General features: G+C 41.8%; 1 protein-coding gene across 1 annotated transcript; it reads right to left on the minus strand.

Annotated features, from left to right (window-relative positions):
* Positions 1-968: 968 nt before the first annotated feature.
* LOC114254192 (stAR-related lipid transfer protein 13) lies at positions 969-14,952 on the minus strand. The gene is made up of 6 exons (XM_036289060.1): positions 12,184-14,952; positions 3,522-4,023; positions 3,100-3,425; positions 2,859-3,013; positions 1,423-1,707; positions 969-1,236 (listed from the first exon to the last, which is right to left on the minus strand). Exons 1-6 carry the CDS (start codon positions 12,379-12,381, stop codon positions 1,056-1,058), a joined length of 1,647 nt encoding a protein of 548 aa, XP_036144953.1. The 5' UTR covers positions 12,382-14,952; the 3' UTR covers positions 969-1,055.
* Positions 14,953-20,393: the final 5,441 nt, after the last annotated feature.

The following is a 20,393-nucleotide window of genomic DNA, read 5'->3' on the forward strand; positions in this document are numbered from 1 at the left end:
AATCCATTGAGAGTCGTTATTCTCACAAACACATAGAAATAGTCATCAAAAACCGAATGACGTTTATCTTCTATCTCACAACTGAAAGTGTTTATTGACCATTCTTCTATCTTTAGCATTAAAATGCCATCATATAAAAAAAAAAAAAAAAAAAAAAAAAAAAAAACTGCAGCAAGATGCGATTGCAAGAATCGCGCTCAAATGCAAAGTCGAGATTCAATAGAATCTATAAATTTTCAAAATAACATTAAAACAGCATTAAAACTGCAAAAATAACGAGTCGTCCTTTGTATCCCAAAATGATTAAATTACTGATAGACGCGTCTAAGCCATCTTTATTATTAAAATTGCTGAGCAAGATTGTCCATTCTTATTCTTTGTATCACGCATCTTCAAAACTCTTATGACAAACGGACGGCAAGATTCTTGGACCGTATATAAACGTCATACGGAGAAGAATTGTACTATTGTACTACTATACAATAAAATAGGTTGTTGAATTTAAAAACAGTTACTGAATAAAGTTACCGACGACATCGGTGGGTTTTGGCTGCTAATTGCACTGACCGATTATTCCTCGTCGATGGTAGGCTGGACTTGTAGCACGTCCTTTAGGATCCTTTGATCATACTGTTGCTCGACGGGTACTTGTAGTGTGAGACGAAGAGGAAGGAAAGGCAGATCCGTGCAACGATGGCTGTTGCACGATACTCGGTTCTCAAACCTTACTTTCTTTTATCCATCGGTGGTACGTCTGAAGGAATTGCAAATTTTGTTCAGATGGAGAGCAGCGATATGCCCGTAGCTTTTATTGTACCACTCAGGTGTGCGACCCCTGAAAACAATTTTTATCTTGTAAATTTTAGTCTACTCCCAAGTCAATTTTATCTCAATTTTTATTTTAAATAAATATAATAAAATAAATATTATTTAATTTTAAGTAAATAAAAATAAATAATTCGCTTTAAATAAATTTTTAGAAAATATTTTCAAGAAAATGTTGATCAAACCAAAGTAAATAAAATACATTATTCAAGAGAAACGATTGACATTACTTACCTCGTATCGACTCTGGTTAAATGCATAATGCGGGATTTGCCGTTATCACATGGTTCGATGTGATAACGCGAGGCCAAAACGATGCCGCGAGTTCCCCCGAGCATGACAGGAGCGTCAGGATGATGCACGGATGTTTCATCAATGACGCAAGCACCTTTGGGAAGATCGAGCCAAGATCTACAAAAATTAATTGTAGACTGTGAATATCTCTAACAATTAAAATTTACGTAAAATAAAACATTTGGTATTTATAAAAATAATACAACAATGTTTATAAATAATATAAATATGTTTATGTATAATAAATAGATAAAAAAGATTTGATTACAATACACACAAATGATACAAATTTTCTTAACTCACCTTACTACACAATAATCTCGAGCGGGCAAAGGACTCATGTTCCCGGTGGAGTATTGAACGACCTCAGCATTGGTGTCCAATTTGGCCACCAGTCTGTACGTTAACAGTTGCGGGTCCCAGGTGTACCTTTCTCTTAGCACACGATGCAACACTTCGTTTGGCGGAGCTTCGACTTCAGTCGACACTCGCCAGAGACGAAGCGGGTGCCCGTCGCCGACCTTTTTATACGCCATTTCCACGCTGTTATCGGCAGGATTGTCTACCGTGATCCAACCGCAACTTCTGCTAGAACGAATTGCGAAGTTTCCATTTGAGTGTAAATAAATCCTCTGTTAATTTATTTATTCGTTTATAGTTTATAGGTTTGACATACATATTCTTTTCTTCGGGAGTATCCCGTTTGGACACGTAACGATTGGACACCGCTCGATTGGACACGCACGATTGGACACGCACGATTGGACACCGCACGATTGGACACCGCACGATTGGACACCGCACGATTGGACACCGCATTATTGGACACCGCACGATTGGACACCGCACGATTGGACACCGCACGATTGGACACCGCATTATTGGACACCGCATTATTGGACACCGCACGATTGGACACCGCATTATTGGACACCGCATTATTGGACACCGCATTATTGGACACCGCATTATTGGACACCGTACAATTGGACACACACACACATTTACGTGTGTGTATGCAGATTTCTAATACAGTTTGCATGGGTTAGCGACTTGGACGGGGTGGGTGCGGGAGGGGGGGCCGAAGGCCCCCCTTGCACCCCCCCGTGTGTGTGTGTGTGTGTGTGTGCGTGCGAGCATTTTCTGCACCACATAGGTTTGAAACTTTCCACGCAAAACGAGATGCTCCTAAAAATACGTATATAGATATTTAAAATTCAATTTTTTTTCTGGCAAATCGAAGCTTTTTTCTGCCAGATATTTCTAAGCTTAGATAATCTGTCATATGATATATAAATGTTATTCACTAGAAGACTGCGGTGTCCAATAATGCGGTGTCCAATCGTGCTGTGTCCAATCGTGCGGTGTCCAATAATGCGGTGTCCAATAATGCGGTGTCCAATCGTGCGGTGTCCAATAATGCGGTGTCCAATCGTGCGGTGTCCAATAATGCGGTGTCCAATCGTGCGGTGTCCAATCGTGCGGTGTCCAATCGTGTGGTGTCCAATCGTGCGGTGTCCAATCGAGCCGTGTCCAATCGTGCGTGTCCAATCGTGCGTGTCCAATCGAGCGGTGTCCAATCGTTACGTGTCCAAAAGGAGGTCACCCCTTTTCTTCCCTTTATTTATATTTGTCTATTAAAAAAAATGTATCCCTGACTCTATAGTTTTTATTACATTTATATTATTTTATCATTTCTTTCGCAAATAAATTATACTATAAGGATGACATGCACTCACTTTTCTCGCGCTTCCTTCAGCAATTCTATGGTGCAGGCGTACAAGTAACCCTTCCAATCCTGTTTCATTTCCGGGCCAAGTTCGTCTATCGCGACCGAAATTTCTTCCACATACTTAATGCGGAAGTGACACAGCGACAGCATGTCCGACGAGACCTGAAAGAATCGGAAGAGGCAGTGAGTTGTGTTCTCTTTCCTCGTTTGTGCTTGGGATCGACGAATGACAACGCTTCGGCACTCACCATAAATAATTCACGATGCATCTTGACCAGAAACAAAAGACAGTCGTGAGCTGCTTTGTTTTCCGACAGTTCCCGCTGATCGGGAATGCCCACGGTCTTTCGCCTACGTGGCGACACGCTGTTCGTCACATCCGTGCTGTGGTTAAAATGAAACAGGTTTGGAGCCAGACACACAGCCAGATTCGAGGCTGTCATCTGATTGGAGGGCGAGTTGCTGGCAACGTGATTGAGAAAGTCAAGCAGGATCTCCAATGCCTCACGATTCTCGTCCGGAAGCAGCAATAGGACGCACTGCACGGCATCAGGTCGTAACTCCACCGGGACATCTGTGAGAAAAACCGATTCATCGTAAAATCATACACTTTATTTTCAGCGTTGCTTAGAAATTAGAAAAAAAGCTAGCAGAAATTGTAAAAACTTACGTTGGAAAATGGCGATAAATATCTCTGAGAGCTTGTTTGTTAACAAAGCCTCCGGCAGCTCCCTGAAATATTGTTTCACAAGATCGGCGACGTCGAATGCCTGCTGCCCGTCAAAATTAACATTATCCCCCTCGGTCTCCATCACGACTTTCAAATTCTGTATCCTAGATTTGACGCCGCTCTTTCTAAAAATGCCCACTTGATCTACAGCGTTAGCTCTCAGCCATCTTAGGGCGATCTGAATGCAGCCTGGTAATGCTTGGCCAGTTCTCTGCAGAGATAATGGAAGCGGTACACCGAAAACTGCCTTGTCGTTGTAATCGGGCGACTTAATTTTCCTCCTAAACTTCGGAAGTTGCCAGTTCCAGCCAGTGCGATGAGTCGGACAATGTCGTTCCATGCACGCCGTAAGTTTCATTAATGCTAGCTTCCTCAGCACCAAAAGTTGTCCGCACGACACGGAAGCCATCGCTCTAGGACACAATTCGTCACCACCGCCACTCTGTGTAACAAACGATAGCACATAGATTTAATATATAGCGAATTTTTAAATATAACTACTAATAATGTACTAATTATAATATATAATATAAACATAATATTTCTATTAAGTCGCATTATAATGCAACGTTTTACAATGAATAGTAACATGATTAAGCAGAAAGGAAAAACAAAAATGATAATAATTATTTGGACTCGTAAAATCATTTTCGTTACAAAAAAGCATACATATTAATTAATTATAAGACAAATTGATGATTAATTTTGGTCATTGTTAAAGTACCAGATTTGATTAAATTATTGTATATATTGAAGTCCATTTATTTCGCACGAAAGATAATCCTGTCCGCGTGCAAGGTGCGATTCGGGAAGGCACAAAGTAAGTAATAAACTAGCCAGCCAGGTGTATGTAATCCATAAAAGCCCGGACGTTTCTTTTGCGGGATTACAAGGGATTACTACAAATAAAGTGGCCCGAAAGAATGCGCGACTCACATTATCCGACGTAACGTCCATACGGGCGGAGAACGCCCGAAATAAATGATACGCGTCGAATTGTATTTAACGAACGTGCTTCATAATTAATCCGTAGCGACGAAATTAAGGACCGGCGGCGTCAGGCAACAGACGGATCGCGCCCCGAACACTATAATTAATTGTAGAAAGTGTTCCGTGCACTTTTACCGCTCGCGTAATCGGCGATGGGGGTCTTAAGGTCGCATGGTTAAGCGGAGTTTCCTGCTGCTTTCGGCGGTAAAGAGAAAAAAAAATACCGCCCCGACAATCGTGAGGTCATCAGCTGGCGTAACAAAGATTAAGCAGTTTTCGCGCGGAAGAATCGACGATTTTCTGACGAACGTCGTCGTTATCACGTATTGTTGCGTATTGTGTGGGTATGCGAGCTTCACGAATGAATTGATCGCGAACTCTCCGCACGTGCCTTTCCGGGAGTCTCCTCGGGGGGCTAGGCGGTCAGAATATTCAGTATTCTTTAGTTAAATTTACTCCTTTATTTAAATCACACTTCAACTTCTTGATACAATTTTCTTTACGCACTTAATTACGCACTGCAACTGTCGTATAAATATGTCGCCGAACGCCTTGAAAGATCTTACGGGCGCTGGGACCGAACGCACACACACTAAAGAGGAGGGAGCACGAGAGCGCCGGCAGCCGGCTAGGTCGGAGAGGGGGGTACTTGCGCAGACCGGGGAGCCAGAAGAAGGAAGTAGGAGGGGGCACCAGGCCCGAATGCTAGCTAGGGCTCCAGCGAAATCGCGACTGACAATTATCCTTGCAAAATTATTAAGGACACAACAAAGTCGCCCGCCTTGAAGGGACTGCCCTTCAATGCCCAAGTTAGAAGCCGCAGGTGGTTACAATGTATCCAGAAGAGAATGACGCTCTAACAGGCCTAGAGCTTTAGCCGGTCAATCCACTGCAACTTGAAACAATAGAGCGTTTATAATGAAACTAAGGTGCATTATTTAAATCTAATAATTGTAAACTTACAGGACAAATACTTATCGTAAAACTAACGCTAATAAACATTATAAACTAAAATGAGCATGAACGCGGATCATGGAGTTACATCTTAAACATAATAGGAACATAGTAACTTAAATTAACATTAAACGAGCTAGAAGTCAACCAAACTCACGGTTTACTGATTCGTCGCTTGCGTTGGTATTATCGCTAACCTGGAAAGAGGTCTGACATATGACGTTTTAGCAGTCCTGACAGTAGCAGAGCGCGCTATGCCATCTGTGCCAGGGTGTATTTGCTCCACTCGTCCGGTCATCCATTGCAAGGGGTGGAGGCCCGGTTGCTTTAATAGGACAAGCTGACCGACCTCTAGCTGAGGTCCCTTCTCCCGTCTCCATTTCAGGCGCGGTTGGAGAGAAGGAAGATATTCGGCGCTCCATCTGGACCAAAAATGCTGGCGCATTTGTTGTATAACCTCCCATCGTGAGAGTTTGTTTGTGTTTACATCGCTTAGGTCAGGGTAAGGAAAGCTGTTCAGAGGAGAGCCGATCAAAAAGTGCCCCGGGCTTAGATATGACATATCGTTCGGGTCGGAGCTCAACGCGGTTATGGGACGCGAGTTTAATATTGCCTCGATTTCACAAAGGATAGTTAGCATTTCTTCGAAAGTCAAATTATGCCCTCCGACAATTCGCGCAAGATGATGTTTTGCGGACTTAACTGCCGCCTCCCAAAGGCCGCCAAAATGCGGAGCGTTAGGAGGTATGAAACTCCAAGAGATTTGCTGGTCGCGCAAGAATCGTTCTATGGCCGTTTGCGTAGCGTTTGTTCGTAATGAGTCGTAAAATTCTTTCATTTGCCGGCTTGCCCCTACGAAGGTAGTAGCGTTGTCCGAATAGATGCGATTAGGCCTCCCTCTGCGGGATATGAGTCTCCTAAGAGCGGAGATAAAGGCATCAGTGGTCAGGTCACTGACCAGCTCCAGATGCACTGCCTTGGTAGCAAAGCACACAAAGCAGGCCACGTATGCTTTATGACATCGCGCATTGCGACGCGCACCCTCTTTAAGGTTCACGGGACCGGCGTAGTCCACTCCGCAATGCGTGAAGGGTCGAGACATCGTGACTCTTGGAGCTGGCAGGCAACCCATTAAGGCCTCCGAAAACGCGGGTTTGGCCTTGAAGCAAGTAACGCAACTGTGTAAGACCTTGCGGGTTATAGCTCTCAAAGAGAGAGGCCAAAATCGCTGCCTGATAAAAGCCATAGTAGCTTGTAAGCCGGCGTGATGGTTGCGAACGTGCTCGAATTCAATTATACGTTTTGTTAGTAGATGGTTCCGCGGAAGGACTATTTGATGACACGCGTCTGGTAAGAGCGAGGAATTTTTCAATCTCCCCCCTACCCTCATCAGGCCGTGATCGTCCATGAAAGGAGACAAACAGTTTAAGTTGCTCGAGGCACCAATGTCTTGAGATTTGCTTAGTGCGTGATACTCGGTAGTGAATGCTTGTTGTTGAACCAACTTGCATAAAACATGTAGAGCTTGGAGAACCTCCTCCGGGGATGTCTCCGCGGTAGAAGGTCTATTTAAGGCGGGTTTAGAGAATCTGAGACAATAAGCTATGACGCGACATATTTTGTTTAGACTAGACAATCTAGCAATCAAATCGTTTATGATGCTGAAGTCCGTGCGAATGACCATCGCAAGTGCAGATTTCCTTTGTTCAGGGACGTTATCTAGACGATTAAACTTGCCACAGGGCCACTGAGCCTCAGGCTGCCGCAAATAGTCCGGGCCATGCCACCACAGATCAGAGTGAATTAAATCTTTCGGAAACAGGCCTCTCGACAAGGCGTCCGCGGGATTGTCGGGCGACGCGACATGCCGCCAGCTTATTGGCTCGGTTATGCGCTGGATTTCCCCGACTCGATTGGCAACGAATGTGGACCATCGGCGAGACGGAGACGATATCCAGTTCAGCGTCACGGTCGAATCTGACCATAATAATATTTTTACGTGAGGCAGTTGTAGCGCGGACTTAACCTTGTCCACGAGTTGAGCCAGAAGCAAGGCCGCCGAGAGTTCGAGGCGTGGCAAGGAAACCGCCTTGAGGGGCGCAACTCGAGATCTCGAGCATAGAAGCTGCGAGCGGAAGCTGTCTGTATCAATTTGACTGCGAACATATATACAGGCACCATAAGCGAGTTGACTCGCGTCGCAATAGCCATGAACCTGGATGCGATTGGGATCAGCATGATATTTAACGCGACGAGGGATTTGTAATGCGCTCAAATCTGGCAACTGTGTTTTAATTTGAATCCATTTGGCGTGGAGGTCCTGGGGAATGGACTCATCCCAGTCCAGACCCAATTGCCACAATTCCTGCAGCAGTACCTTTGCGACCACGATTACGGGACCAATTAATCCTAAAGGGTCAAATAGGCTTGACACCTCTGACAATATAGACCGTTTTGATATAGTGCTGGGGGTTTGCGAATCCGTGAATGAGAAATGAAACGTATCTTCTTCTCTGTCCCATAAGATACCCAATATGAGAAAGTTGCTCTCCTTATCGAAGGACACAAGTCTTTCGCCGAGGTCATTGACGTTCTCTAAAAGCTCGGCGCAGTTAGATCCCCACTTACTCAGTTCCATGCATCCTTGTCTCAACAACAAAATAATTTGATCCCGAATAGTTAATGCTTCGGACTTAGTGTCAGCCCCGGTAAGCAGGTCGTCAACATAGAAATCGCGCCTTAGACGCAAAGAGCCAACGGGAAATTCGCTAGAATAATGATCAGCCAGATGAGTAAGGCATCGCGTAGCTAGGTACGAGGCAGATGCGGTACCATAGGTAACAGTAAGTAATTCGAAAGTTCGAAGTTCCGCGCTTTTATCCTGACGCCACAAGATTCGTTGGAATCGCGTATGGTCTTGATGTACTAGAACCTGGCGATACATTTTTATTATATCGGCAACTAGGACGTATTTGAAAGTGCGAAATCGCAAGAGAATAGAGGAAAGATCGTTTTGAACGACCGGTCCTGTTAGCAAGCAATCGTTTAGTGACAGTCCGGTTTCAGTCTTGCATGATCCGTCAAAGACGACTCTGAGCTTAGTGCCCTTCGCGTCCTCCTTTACCACACAGTGGTGAGGAAGGTAATAGGCGTTGACCGTGCTTGTTGGCTCTTCGCGGATCGGACGCATGTGACCTAGCGCGAGGTACTCTTGCATGAATTCTGAATACCTCGCCCGCAAGGTAGGTTGACGAGCAAAACGTCTTTCTAAGGAGAAGAACCTTTTCAAGGCGATATCTCTGGAATGCCCTAATTCAGGAACCAACTCCTGCTTGAATGGGAGCTGTACAATGTATCGGCCTTGAGCGTCTCTGGTCACTGTACTTGCGAAGTGATTCTCGCAAATCTTTTCTTGAGAAGTAAGAGCTTGAGAGACGTTAGAGATGTCCTCTAAGTGCCATAATTTGGCAAGTTGCTGATGTAGTGTGGAATTGCTAACAGCGGAGTGGAGAGCTCTGACATGCCTCGTCGGAGGAGGCGGCGCATTTAATTTACCGGCTAGGATCCAGCCTAATCTTGTCTTTTGCAGTAGGGGATGTCTGTTTGATGCCCTGATTTGCCCTACGCAGAGAAGGCTCCAGAAAGCCTCAGCACCGATCAAGACGTCAATTCCTGATGAGACATTAAAATTGGGATCAGCCAGCGGAAGATTACGCGGGAGATCAAAGGCGGAACGCTTAATAGTAAAGCTCGGCAAGTCATCAGTTATACGATCGGCTACGATGCAATCGACAGTGAGAGAAGAAGAATTCAATCTGGATCGTAACGTAATTTGCACCGCTTGCTTGGAACACGTCATAGCCCCGCCTATACCGGATATAGAAACGTTTGTGGAGCGCGGAGTGAGACCTAGAGACCTCATGAATTCTCTAGTGACGAAACTGGTTTGTGATCCAGAATCCAGAAGCACTCGGCAGGAGCGCCGCAAATCGTTGTTTCCCTCGGCAATCACGAGCGCGGTTGACAGCATGACGCAATCGGAACTTCCGGCCCGGTAGCAGTGAGTAGCAACAACGTTAGTTGAATTAGACGCGGTGTCCTCGACCGGGTTAGACACCTGGTTCGTTTCGTCCTCTACCTTGGCTTGATCCGAGGCAGAGCCTTGAAGGTGTAGCAACGTGTTGTGCTTACGAGAGCACACCCTGCAACTTCCGGACGGACACTGCCTGGTGGCGTGATCCGCCGGGCGCAGGCAATTGAGGCACAGTTTGCGCGACCGAGCATTTTCTATTCGCTGCTGAACCGAAAGCGCTGAGAATTTTTTGCATTGATAAATGGAATGGCCAGCTTGACAATAATTACATTTAGATTGCACGGCCGCGTTACATGTAGTTTTCTGCTTACTGTCGGATTGCGAGCGCGACGTTGCGTTCCGCGCGCCGGCACCAGAAGATCTTTGAGTAGATTCAAGAACCTGACATTGCTGTACCAAGAAACTCGAGAACTCTTGAAATGTGGGCAATTTATCATTTGCGAGAGATTTTTGCCAATCGCGCGTGGTATTCGGGTCAAGTTTTGCACTAAGCAAATAAACGAGCAAGTCGTCGGAATTGTCTGTCGGACGCTTTAATGCCTTTAAAGCTTGAACGTGTCGCGCGGCACCGTCGGCGATTTGCCGGAGCTCGGCGGCGCTTTCTTTCTTCATAATGGGTAGCTCAATTAGAGCCTTGAGGTGACTCTGTACAATAACGCGCTTATTGTCATAGCGTTCGTTCAATAAATTCCACGCGACCGGATAGTTTTCGTCCGAGATCTCGAGAGAACAAATAACCTTATGCGCGTCACCGGTGGTCGCGGCTCCTAAGTATTGCAGTTTGTGTACATTACTCAGAGACGGATTCGAGTGAATAGCTGATCGAAAAGCATTGCAGAAGGGAACCCACTCATCGTATTTGCCCGAAAATTTTGGCAGATCGAGCTTGGGCAGACGAACATTGAATGAAGACGAAGGCGCGTCAGACACGTTTGACGGCGTAGGGGAGGGGGCAGTCACGTTGCGCGATGCCGACGAAGGCCTTAACCGGTCGCGAATCCTGGACGACAGTTCATAGAAGGCATCTTCGAACGCGATTCTATCACTCTGCTCGGAGTCATCATACATTTCCAACTCCGTTTGCACATCATTGTATTCAGTCCAGTACTGTTCTAACTTTCCCTTGCGTTCTTCGAGTTGTGAGAGCACTCTCGGGGTGACCGCGGTAATAGAGTCTACGTACGTTTTTATCCGCGTGCATGCTGACTTTACAATAGAGCGACGTTTTTTAGCACGAGCGGGATCAAAATCGGTTGCCATCGCGGGACTCGAGTAAACAATATTCAACGAACAGATTAAGAAACGTTTTGATCGGCAAATTGAAAAGCTTTCCTTACTTGTGTATCTTCGATGAATATTCCTTAAGGCGCGCGCAGAAACACGTGGGTTGAAGACCGGGGACGCAAGATGGCGGATGACCTGGCGCGTCGATGCGGATCCTCGTTGCCGATCACGTGTTGCGTGGATGCAATATGGCGGTTCGATGCGGGTCCTTGAGCCCGAGCACGTGATGCGTAACGCAGTATGACGTCTGGGACGAAATCTCGCTGCGGGTCCTTGTTGCTGAGCGCATGCGGCGAAATGCAATGTGGCGTCTGGACCGACGCTTCGAGACGATTCCTCGTTGCTGAGCGTGCGTGCCGTAACGCAATATGGCGGCTGGACCGGTGCCTCGAGAAGGTTCCTTGAGATACCTTGAGCGATTTCCAGGCGCGTTGGTGCGGCAAAACTTGGAAAAGACGCTGACCAGGTATCGGTGGAAGATGCCTTTCGAGAAGGCTCGGCAGCCGCTGCGTAAATGATACGGCAGAATGTTCGGACAGTAGACAGTTGCAGTGATGCTGCTGTGCCGGAAATGTCCGCGTGCTTGATAGTCGGACAGTAATCCGGCTCGAAGGACCAATTTGTTGCGTATTGTGTGGGTATGCGAGCTTCACGAATGAATTGATCGCGAACTCTCCGCACGTGCCTTTCCGGGAGTCTCCTCGGGGGGCTAGGCGGTCAGAATATTCAGTATTCTTTAGTTAAATTTACTCCTTTATTTAAATCACACTTCAACTTCTTGATACAATTTTCTTTACGCACTTAATTACGCACTGCAACTGTCGTATAAATATGTCGCCGAACGCCTTGAAAGATCTTACGGGCGCTGGGACCGAACGCACACACACTAAAGAGGAGGGAGCACGAGAGCGCCGGCAGCCGGCTAGGTCGGAGAGGGGGGTACTTGCGCAGACCGGGGAGCCAGAAGAAGGAAGTAGGAGGGGGCACCAGGCCCGAATGCTAGCTAGGGCTCCAGCGAAATCGCGACTGACAATTATCCTTGCAAAATTATTAAGGACACAACACGTATTAACGCGTATCAACAAAGCGAAAGAAAAATTAAATCTCTCTTTGGAACGAGAGTTACGTAAAATGCGAAAGTCAATAGTCAGTAAAATTGGAGTTATAATTCTAACGAGATAATTAATTGAATTCTCATTGAAATGCATCTTCGGGTGCATCTACCCGCGCAACGCTCCCTCCGTACGTGCTCCGTATCGGGTAATCTGATTTTGTACTCACGCTTTTGCTGTGACTCGTACTGTAATGCGTGTGATAAGCGTCGAGTTTCATATTGGCGCAATTATTTATTAAATTGAAGACGTGCGGATGCTGGAAAAGGCTCTGCTGCGAGTCGGCCTCAAAAAAAGGATGGCTACGCCCGGAAACGTCAATCAATAGTCTGAAACAGAAGCACAATGGAAAATCGTCAATTTTCATTTTGCACTTAGCCGATTATTGCGTGCTATAAGATAATGTATTGCGCTTACACGCGTATTTACGTAAACGAAAAAGTACAGCGCAGCGATATTTGATAGTGTCAGAAATATCCGTCGTATCAATCGTATTTGTTGCACACTGAGAGAAAAAAGTCAAAGTATTGAGAACCAAATATCTTATAACGTTTTCTTCGATATTTATTTGTTAGAAAAAAATTTATTTATGAAAGCAAAATATATATATATATATATTTGGCAATTGATGGCTTTGACGACAATTTTTATAAAGAATTGACGATTTTGACGACATTTGTTGATTTTGACGTCGGTCGTCAAATTTTTACACGTTCAATCGACGATTTTGACGACTGTCGTCAAACTATTCTAAAACGGACAATTGATTAATTTGACGACACGTGTATATTTTGACGACTGTCGTCAAACTATTCTAAAACGGACAACTGATGGATTTGACGACACGTGTATATTTTGACGACTGTCGTCAAACTATTCTAAAACACGCAAATGATGAATTTGACGACACATGTATATTTTGACGACTGTCGTCAAACTATTCTAAAACACGCAAATAATGAATTTGACGACACATGCATTTTTTGACGATTGTCATTAAACTATTTTATACAGTGTCAGAAAATTTGCATGAAGATAGAGTGACCGCTAGGCACGCAGAGAGTTATTGTTTATAAACGACAATGGCCATGCCGAGTTTATAAACAATTTTAGCAAACCGCGAATGCGCGTCCTGCTGGGCGGACTTATCTCGCCACGCTTACCGGTACTTGGCGATATTTCCAAGTCGATTACTTTTAAATAAAAACTCATTAAATATTGAAAAAATTGAAAAATGGTATAGGACATTTTCAGTCAATTTAGTCTGCTCTACTAGATGCAACTTACGTTAGCAGATTTTGAGCACAGCCTGCTATCAATTTTTGATAGCAAACAGACAATATTTAATAAAAGATCTAATATATTTGATTAATTGATTAGATTTAATTAAATCGTGTTGCCAAATATATTAGATATTTTATTGATCGTTTAAATATGCACGATTCTCTTATATTGTACACGATGCACATATGAAAACAATAAGATGAAGTCTTGTTAAAATAAATTCTGTATTTTTTAACTAAACTCTTTAAGAATCAGAATTTGCCAAAAGATCCCTGACAAAATTTGACCACTCTTCCGAATAACACAGAGCCAGAAATCATGTCACTCTTAGTAACATTAAAAATATATAAAATATATGAAGCTTTTAATAACAAGGAAAGAACATGTAGAACATACAATAATGTATTTTTTCACTTAGTACAGTAGATAACTCACCACCATGTTCTGAAAATATAATTACAATTAAATTTTGTAATTGTATTAAAGCAGAAAGGTGTTATTTTTCAAATTATTTAAATTCATTACCACTAAGTAAAATCTGAAAAAGTAAGTAAAATTAAAGAGAATTAATTACGTTACCTGTCATGAAGATCAAATTCAGCAACAGGAGTTTATGCCTGTTGACACATATTTCATATTTTGTAACTGCATTCCATCCATTACTTTCCTGATATCATTTTATATTTTGCTAATTTTACATCTTGCAAAACAAACACTTTGTGCAATAAGCATACACATACATATGTTTTAAAAATATAACTTTAATACACATAAATTTTTTGATAAAATTAAAATATAAAGGTGTTGCTTTCATAATTAAAATCGAGTAAGTTTTGAAAAGAATTAATAATTATGTTTCAGTAATAACAATTCATTCCTGTTAAAATATTCTTCATTTTTTGTAACGGCATTCCATACAGTTTTATCTACACAATTCTCTTCGCAAAATAAAGTATAGTCATAAACTAAGTTATATCAGCAACATTAAAAAATAAAATTACATAAATTTGATTAAATTTTGGAATTATACACAATATATAACATAACACTTTACACCCATTCACTGAATTACAAATATACAAGACAAATTAAAAACAAATATGATTATCTAAACATATGTTTCAAAAAAGAGTTATATTTTTTCTTCAATAAATACAAATGATTAGTCAAGCTGCAATGTTGATGATTTCGTTACATTGCACAAGATTCAGATAGCGGAGACAATAATGATAATCTCATGCTGAAATGAATCCCATGTATTGTAACTGCATGGATCCTTTTGTAATTCCTGTTGCCACTTCTTCAATATTATTTAAATTAATACAGTTGTGAATACCAATTCACCTCACTTGTGACAATCACACAATATATATTTAATAAAATGCAAATTTAATTTCAAAAACATAAAGCACAACACTTTAATTGTTACAAATTTCGATAATTATTTAGTTTAAACACATCACCTCAAATATCTCAAGATATTAATAGTTAAAGTTGACGAATATTTAGGTTATGAAACCTGTCATACCGACGAAACGTAACATCATAAACATGCTCCGCGACCATGTGCGTACGCTCGGTGACCACATACACTCTATGATCATTGGCCTGTCCTTTGGTCTGTTCTTTCTAGTTGCACTGATGCACTGATGCAATAAGTGAGAAAAAATATTGGCTGCGATATTTACTTCCGATATTTACTGTCAGTACTGAAAATCTACAGTATGGATGCGTTTTTAAATTCGCAACGGATGCACTGGAGTGTTATTCTATCTTTGTTCAACTTTCCGTAAGTAACAAAGATGGAATGACATTCTGATGTATCTGGCTGCATCCGTTGCGAATTTAAGAACGCACCCTATATGTAACGTAAACTATAGATTTCAGTACTGACCTAGTTTACACCGAGCACTTAGTACGCGTATCAAATAGTAAATAACTAGTGAATGTGTTTAATCATTGGTTGATCAGCTTAAATTCACTACTTGATACGCGTACCAAGTGCTCGGTGTAAACTAGGTCACTGGCAGTGAATATCGGAACGCAGCTATACTTGTCTTACTTTAACTTATTGCACCAGAACAGGCCACTTTTTAGCTGCACTGCTGCACTCTTGCAATAAATTTAAATGAGAAAAAAATATATTTGTCTCACTTTAACTTGTTGCACCAGTGCCGCTAAAGTGAACGGGCCACATGGGTCTGTTCGCGTCACATATTCCGACATGCTCCTATTTACCCCAACGCACCCCAATACGTTGATTCCGATGACACCAGCCTATTAGAGTGCGTTGGAGTGAGTAGGAGCCACTGAAATACAAGTGGTCTGTTCTTTTTCCCTGCACTGCTGCACTGGTGCAACAAGTTAGAATGAGAAAAAATATATTTGTCTCACTTTAACTTATTGCACCAGTGTATCAGTGCAGCTAAAAAGAACAGGCCAAATATAACCGGAACGAGTGCGGCGGTAGAATCCTTTTGTTCAAGGTGATCCGAGAGAGAGAGAGAACGTTCTAAGAGGTATCCTTGTTCTTTTTTAACTAACGTGTTAAACAAGGATAAATGAACGACATCTGTGGCAGCCACTACATAAACGAATGCACCCAAGGATTCTGCAGTCGCACTTCCGGTTATATTATAGCCTTGTTTATTTTGTCTGTTCTGGGTCTACTCGGAGCACAAACCCAAGCAGACCAACGCAATCTAATAGGTTGATTCCGATGATGCCAACCTATTAGAGTGCGTTGGTCTGCTTCGGTTTGCTCCGAGTAGACCCAGAACAGAATAAACGAACAATACTATTTTTTCAGTGGCTCCTACTTACTCCAACGCACTCTAATGGGGTTTTCGACCAGGGTAGCGATCATGTAATTTTTTCCTTAAGGCGGAAACGTGAAAAGTGAAAAGTTTCATGTAACTATCTCTTTCTATTGGTGTTGAATAGAAAGAGACAGTAACTTGAAACTTTTCACGTTTCCGCCCTAAGGGAAAAATTACATGATCGATATCCAGTGCTGGATTAATCCGTTTGTTTCTTTTCCTCTAGAACTGGCCAATCACAGTTATTCCCTTCTTCAGAAGAATGGCTGTGATTGGTCCTATGACGTCATTAATCGCTCCCGGAGCGATTAACCCAGGCCGGTCGAAAACGCTATATAAGCTGGTGTCATCGGAATCAACGTATTGGAGTGCGTGGTGGTGAATAGAAGCACGTCGGAGCATGACGCGAACAGACCCATGTGGCCTTTTCATTTTAACTGCACTGATGCAACAAGTTATGGAGGCTGTTCTTTGTCGCTGCACTGATGCACTAGTGCAATAAGCTAGAATAAAGGTGCCTTTTCACACTGACGCTTGACGCTTATTTTCAACGTAAACAGACATCACGTGACTAAAAATGACGAATAGGGTATCTTTATTTTTAGTCACGTAATGTCTTTTGACGCTGAAACTGAGCGTCAAGTGTCAGTGTGAAAAGGCACCTTAAGACAGAAATATTTTTTCCCATTCTAAGCTACATTCCAAAACGTCCTTTCCGAGAAAAATTTTACTCGATGTAATATAGAATACTAAGGCACTATAAAAGTGAGTATTCTCACGTCCGCCATTTTTCTTCTAACTAGCATGAAAAATTAGGTATGTTTTGTATATATATACATCAATAATCTTTGGAAGCACCAAACTTTATGCGACAATGGCCTAGTTTACATCGTGCATTTGATACGCGTATCAAATAGTAAATAACTAGTGAATGGCCTAGTTTACATCGTGCATTTGATACGCGTATCAAGTAGTGAATTTAAGCTGATCAGCCAATGATTAAACACATTCACTAGTTATTTACTATTTGATACGCGTATCAAATGCACGATGTAAACTAGGCCAATGTGTTTAATCATTGGCTGATCAGCTTAAATTCACTACTTGATACGCGTATCAAATGCACGATGTAAACTAGGCCAATGCTCTAGTTTACACCGAGCACTTGGTACACGTATCAAGTAGTGAATTTAAACTGATCAGCCAATGATTAAACACATTCACTAGTTATTTACTATTTGATACGCGTACCAAGTGCTCGGTGTAAACTAGGTCAATGAAACAAAAACACGATATTTATGATCTTGAGACAAAGGTTATTGCGATGTATTATATATGTAAAACATTATGCTAGTTATTTGCTAGTTTGAAGAAAAATGGCGGACGTGAGAATACCTACTTTCTTAGTGCTCTAAGGATACGTTACGTGTACTATATATTTCGAGTAAAATTTTCCTCGGAAAGGACGTTTCGGAATGTAGCCTTAACTAATTGCACCAGTACAACAGTGCAGCGACAAAGAACCAGGGACTCGATTCTTGAATTCATTCGCAAGAAAATACCCACTCGTATGCGCAAATACCCACTCTAACAGAAAAGTTGCAAGTTTATTGGTTAAAAGCCATACGATAGTTAATAAATTTTCAACTGTTCTGTAAAAACAGAATTTGCGAATACGTTTCTCTTGCAAATGAATTCAAGAATCGAGCCCCTGGCCTAAAGTGAGACATATATTTTATCTCATTTAACTTATTGCACCAGTGCAGCAGTGCAGTTAAAAAGGACAGGCCAATGATCATAGACCTAGGCTGCGTTCGGAAACATCACCTGAGTGCTCTCGGGTATCATTCTATCCTTGTTGTTCGTTCTATGTAAAATAAAGATAGAATGATACCCGAGAGCACTCGAGTGACATTTCCGAACGCAGCCCTAGTTTACACCGAGCACTTGGTACGCGTATCAAGTAGTGAATTTAAGCTGATCAGCCAATGATTAAACACATTCACTAGTTATTTACTATTTGATACGCGTACCAAGTGCTCGGTGTAAACTAGGGGTCTGTTCGCGTCACATGCCCCAACATGCTCCTATTCACCCCAACGCACTCTAATACGTTGATTCCGATGACGCCAACCTATTAGAATGCGTTGGAGTGAGTAGGAGCATGTCGGAGCATGGCGACGCGAACAAACCATAGGGTATAGAGTGTATGTGGTCACGAGCGTGCGCACGTGGTCGCGGAGCATGATCTCATGTCGTTACGTTTCATCTGTATGACAGGTTTCATAACCTGAATATTCGCCAACTTTAACGATTAATATCTCGAGATATTTGAGGTGATGTGTTTAAACTAAATAATTATCGAAATTTGTAATAATTGAAGTGCCGTGCTTTATGTTTTTAAAATTATATTTGCATTTTATTAAATATATATTGTGTGATTGTCACAAGTGAGGTGAATAGGTATTCACAACTGTGTTAATTTAAATAATATTGAAGAAGTGGCAACAGGAATTACAAAAGGATCCATGCAGTTACAATACATGGGATTCATTTCAGCATGAGATCATCATTATTGTCTCCGCTATCTGAATCTTGTGCAATGTAACGAAGTCATCAACATTGCAGCTTGACTAATCATTTGTATTTATTGAAGAAAAAATATAACTTTCTTTCTTGTAACATATGTTTAGATAATCACATTTGTTTTTAATTTGTATTGTATATTTGTAATTCAGTAAATGGGTGTAAGATGCAAAGTGTTATGTTATATATTGTGTATAATTCTAAGTTTCAATCAAATTTATGTGATTTTATTTTTTAATGTTGCTCATATAACTTAGTTTATGACTATACTTTATTTTGCGAAGAGAATTGTGTGGATAAAACTGTATGCAGTTACAAAAAATAAAGAATATTTTAACAACAACAAATTGTTATTACTGAAACTTAATTATTAATTCTCTTCAAATCTTACTCGATTTTATTGGAAGAGCCACACCTTTATATTTTAATTTTATCAAAAAATTTATGTGTATTAAAGTTATGTGTTATGTGTATTAAAGAAAAAATACATTATTGTATGTTCTACATGTCCTTTCCATGTAAGTATGCGCCCAGCAAGACGCGCATCTTTGCGATTGTTAAGAAATTGTTTATAAACTTGGCATAGCTATTGCCGTTTATGAACAATAACGACAATAGCTACGCCGTTGAAATTTGAATTATATAACATAACACTTTGCATCTTACACCCATTTACTGAATTACAAATATACAATACAAATTAAAAACAAATGTGATTATCTAAACATATGTTACAAGAAAGAAAGTTATATTTTTTCTTCAATAAATACAAATGATTAGTCAAGCTGCAATGTTGATGACTTCGTTACATTGCACAAGATTCAGATAGCGGAGACAATAATGATGATCTCATGCTGAAATGAATCCCATGTATTGTAACTGCATGGATCCTTTTGTAATTCCTGTTGCCACTTCTTCAATATTATTTAAATTAACACAGTTGTGAATACCTATTCACCTCACTTGTGACAATCACACAATATATATTTAATAAAATGCAAATATAATTTTAAAAACATAAAGCACGGCACTTCAATTATTACAAATTTCGATAATTATTTAGTTTAAACACATCGCCTCAAATATCTCGAGATATTAATCGTTAAAGTTGGCGAATATTCAGGTTATGAAACCTGTCATACAGATGAAACGTAACGACATGAGATCATGCTCCGCGACCACGTGCGCACGCTCGTGACCACATACACTCTATACCCTATGGTTTGTTCGCGTCGCCATGCTCCGACATGCTCCTACTCACTCCAACGCATTCTAATAGGTTGGCGTCATCGGAATCAACGTATTAGAGTGCGTTGGGGTGAATAGGAGCATGTTGGGGCATGTGACGCGAACAGACCCCTAGTTTACACCGAGCACTTGGTACGCGTATCAAATAGTAAATAACTAGTGAATGTGTTTAATCATTGGCTGATCAGCTTAAATTCACTACTTGATACGCGTACCAAGTGCTCGGTGTAAACTAGGGCTGCGTTCGGAAATGTCACTCGAGTGCTCTCGGGTATCATTCTATCTTTATTTTACATAGAACGAACAACAAGGATAGAATGATACCCGAGAGCACTCAGGTGATGTTTCCGAACGCAGCCTAGGTCTATGATCATTGGCCTGTCCTTTTTAACTGCACTGCTGCACTGGTGCAATAAGTTAAATGAGATAAAATATATGTCTC

This window comes from Monomorium pharaonis, chromosome 6 (genome assembly GCF_013373865.1).
Source record: "Monomorium pharaonis isolate MP-MQ-018 chromosome 6, ASM1337386v2, whole genome shotgun sequence".
NCBI lineage: Eukaryota > Metazoa > Arthropoda > Insecta > Hymenoptera > Formicidae > Monomorium > Monomorium pharaonis.